Source organism: Miscanthus floridulus, chromosome 7 (assembly GCF_019320115.1).
Source record: "Miscanthus floridulus cultivar M001 chromosome 7, ASM1932011v1, whole genome shotgun sequence".
Classification (NCBI taxonomy): Eukaryota; Viridiplantae; Streptophyta; class Magnoliopsida; order Poales; family Poaceae; genus Miscanthus; species Miscanthus floridulus.
Window position 1 is genome coordinate 106,131,386 of NC_089586.1, and position 4,060 is coordinate 106,135,445.

Below are 4,060 nucleotides of genomic sequence, written 5' to 3' on the forward strand. Positions count from 1 at the left end.
ATGCGGTGCTGCACGGGTCACCATCTACGGCACGCATGCATAGAATTTTTTCCCGCGTTTCAGTACTTAGCTTTGCCCAACAGTTTTGTTAACCTGTAGTTCAGAGCTCAACAGTCCACACAAGTCAGAACTCCGGTAGAATCGAATGGAAACTCGACCTTTCAGCAGCAATCATGAACAGGCTGGCGTGTTTTTCTCAAGAAAGAAAGAAAGAAAAGAACAGGCTGGCGTGTGGCTCGCACAAGCGATATTTTTTTACAGAATATGAGAGCAGCAGATACGTAAGCATGTCTAGAAACCGACTAGCAATCGCGAACTGAACCTTAAACCGACCAAAAGGACCAGCGTAACCAGCTCACCTCCTAATTCAGAACTGAGGCCTTGTTTAGTTCCAAATTTTTTGGCAAAATGGACACTGTAGCATTTTCGTTGTTATTTGGCAAATAGTGTCCAATCATAGTCTAATTAGGCTTAAAAGATTCGTCTCATGGATTTCGTCTAAACTGTGTAATTAGTTTTATTTTTTATTTATATTTAATGCTTCATGCATGCGTCTAAAGATTCGATGTGACGGGGAATGTGAAAAATTTTGCAAAATCTTTTGGGAACTAAACTGGACCTGAGTTTAAAACTTATTACAGAACAACTAAGTGATATCAATCAGGAAGACATTCAAAGAGAAACATTCAGGCTTGACGCAGCAGTGCACTGCGGCAGCCTCCCCTCCATGTTACGCCTTTGCTGATCAGCTAAAATCTCTCTCTCTCTTTCGCAAGCCTCAACATGGTGGACGCGCCTTCCTCCAGCTGTTCCTTATCGATGTCAGCGAACAGACCCGTCCAGAACTTCATAAGGGCACCTCGCACAAGCGATATGCCGATATTGATCCCAAAAACCGTGGCGCTCATCCTATAAGTACCGCTTCCGACCCAAGCGTGTGGCATCCACGCTCGGATAGCCATCTCCATTTGCAACTGCTCCTTTTCCCATCACATCGCCCCCTGCAGCTCGATCCGCGCTTCCGTTCCATCCATGGCTCCCAACCTCAGCTCCGACGCCCCTAAGTTCCCCTCCAAGCCGAAACACAGAGAGGCCAACGTCGAGGCAGCGGCGGCGGCCCACGGCGTCGACTACCTGGCCCGCGCGCAGTGGCTCCGCGCCGCCGCCCTGGGCGCCAACGACGGGCTGGTGTCCGTGGCGTCCCTCATGATCGGCGTGGGCGCCGCCAACGACGGCGCGCGGGAGATGCTGGTGTCGGGCCTGGCGGGGCTCGTGGCCGGCGCCTGCAGCATGGCCGTCGGCGAGTTCGTGTCCGTCTACGCGCAGTACGACATCGAGGTGGCGCACTCGGAGCGCGGCGGCAGCGACGACAGCAGCAGCGAAGGCCGCGGCGGAGACGAGGAGGGGCTGCCGAGCCCGACGAAGGCCGCGGCCGCGTCGGCGCTGGCGTTCGCGGTGGGCGCGGCGCTGCCGCTGCTGTCGGGCGCCTTCGTGCGGCCCTGGGCGGTCAGGGTGGCGGCGGTGTGCGCGGCCAGCAGCCTGGGCCTGGCCGGGTTCGGCGCCGCGGGCGCGTACCTGGGCGGCGCCAACATCGTCCGCTCCGGGCTCCGCGTGCTCCTGGGTGGCTGGCTGGCCATGGCAGCCACGTTCGCGGTCCTCAGGCTCTTCAGCTTGGCGTTCAAGACGCACGTCGCGTCCGCATAAATCACATGTGTCCGCAGTGTTCGATCGAGTAAACAATAAGTGATCGCGATACGACGATGGGCACATGATGGAGTCTAGTGGTATCGCCTGTCACGCACTTGCAATACATCGATCACATCATTATAGTTCCACTGAGTAGAGAGAGCTAGTATAATAACGTGTCCCTGTTCGGGCTCGGAAATCATAGTGCCAAATGGCAATGAACTGATTTGTGTGCATATTGCAGCTCAAGTCTTCTTTTCTTTTCTGATGAACCGGATTGGAATGCCGCATTGAGCTTCAATTTGTTTTGTGAACGTGCTGTTTGGTTGGGTGCCTATCTTCTACACCCAAGTTCTACAGAGCCACCGTAGAGATGGTAGCCTGTTTAGCCCATTAGCGGCGGAATATCATGTCCACTAGCCACCTTGGCTAGCACCTCAGTTCACCTCTGGTGCGTCACCCGCCTCCGCCCTATGCCTGTCGGTCTCGAGCTCCCCTCCCAATCCCACCTCGCCCCTCTTTCCTCGCCCACCTTCACCCAGCCATGCCGACCGCGCCACTCCCCACCGCTGGCCACCATCCTCCCCACCTGCTGGCCCCTGTGCCTCCGCACGATGCCTGCCCTACGTTTCCGCCAGATCCCGCCGAGCGTTACGAGCGCTCGAGATTCGTCGGCCGTGGGCTCGAGATCCGCCTCCTCCCCGGCGGATACGTAATTTTTGAAGAAACATATTTTTTTATCTGTACAAAATAATATTTCAGGGTTTGGAATGAAAAGGATACGTCCAACAAAAGGGCCTTTAAGAAGACAAAGTATGACAAACAGGTACTTATTCCATGCCATACTATTTGTCGGTGTTTTCGGACCACCGACGAGTAAATTTGTATTTGCGCGTCTAGCTCGGATGGTGTGCTCGGAGGACACAAGGGTTTATACTGGTTCGGGCGGAACGTCCCTACGTCTAGTTCGCTGCTGCTCGTGTTACCGGCACTTGGTTTGTAGTAGGGGTTACAAACAGGCGAGAGAGGGAGAGGATCCCAAGTCTCTTGTGGAATGAGTGAACGGGTGCTGAGAGCTCGCTTGCCGCTCAGCCGTGTGCTCGTGTCGTGCTCTTGTGTCCAGATCTCCCAGCGTGGAGCGCCCTGCTTCCTCTTTTATAGGCGAAGGGAAAGCGCGGGTTACAGAGGAGGAAAAAGGAGAAGAACGAGAGAGAGAAGAAGGCTTCCAGGGTAGCCAGGTCCTTCTTCTGCATCACGCGGGTCCCACTGATCCTGTAGATGTCAACAAGGATGGCTCAATATCGCAGTTCTGTTCGTCAGTGGCGCCATGCGCAGGCGTCATCTGTTGGTCATGGCGTTTCACTCCGTCCCGACGGACGTCGTGGTGAACTGACGTGCCTGTCAACGTTCGTACGAGGGTTAGGTAGAACAGTACCGGCACGTCCGACACTGTTCTTGATGTGAATCCCTAGGTATCGTCCGTCATGGCCACGGGTTACATCGAGGCGTGTCAGCCTCTTCCCTGGCGTCAGAGTTTTGAAACAGGCCCATATGCCTGGACCTAGAGTGGTTGGCGGCGGTATGGGTCCCCGTCAAACGAGGCGGAACCCACGTCCTCGAGGTCGGGCGAGACGAAGCCCGCGACCTTGGACGAGACAGAACCCGTGCCCTTAGGGTCGGGCGAGACGGAGCCCGCACCCAAGGGGTCAGGCGAGACGGAGCTCTCGGCCTCGAGGTCAGGTGAGACGAGCCCGCGGCCTTAGGGTCGGGTGAGACGGAGCCCGCATCCAAGGGGTCGGGTGAGACGGAGCCCGTGGCCTCGAGGTCGGGGGAGACGGAACCTGCGGCCTTGGGCGAGACGGAACTCGTGTCCTTAGGATCGGGAGAGACGGAGCCCGCACCCAAGGGGTCGGGCGAGGCGAAGCCCGCGTCCTTAGGGTCTGGCGAGACGGAGCCCGCACCCAAGGGGTCGAGTGAGGTGGAGTCCGCGGCCTCGGGGTCGGGTGAGACGGAGCCCGCGGCCTTGGGTCGGACGAGACCTTTTAATACGTCTCGATCCATCTGAAGAAGTTAGCGCTAACTTCCTTGCTTTGTATATCCCTAATATTGATACTCGACACTATTTTTCTTACTTCCAACCTAAAATAAATTAAGAAGATTTATATATTACACTGTGCCTATATAACAAGCGTTTTGTTTTAGGAGGGAACAAATGATGAACACGAAGAACGTGAGCAAGAAAATAAAGTGAAGAAACAACGCTAGTTCGCAAGGACGGAGACAATACTAAGGTATAATATATTCTAATATCTTAAGAATTTATTTGCCCGTACCATTTAAAACATATTAAACTGCTATATAGATGTCTACTTTG

General features: G+C 54.9%; 1 protein-coding gene across 1 annotated transcript; it reads left to right on the top strand.

The window, feature by feature from the left end:
- Window positions 1–1,032: 1,032 nt before the first annotated feature.
- LOC136464129 (vacuolar iron transporter homolog 2-like) lies at window positions 1,033–1,704 on the top strand. Its single transcript, XM_066463087.1, has one exon. The coding sequence runs from the start codon at window positions 1,033–1,035 to the stop codon at window positions 1,702–1,704; it is 672 nt and encodes a 223-aa protein (XP_066319184.1).
- Window positions 1,705–4,060: the final 2,356 nt, after the last annotated feature.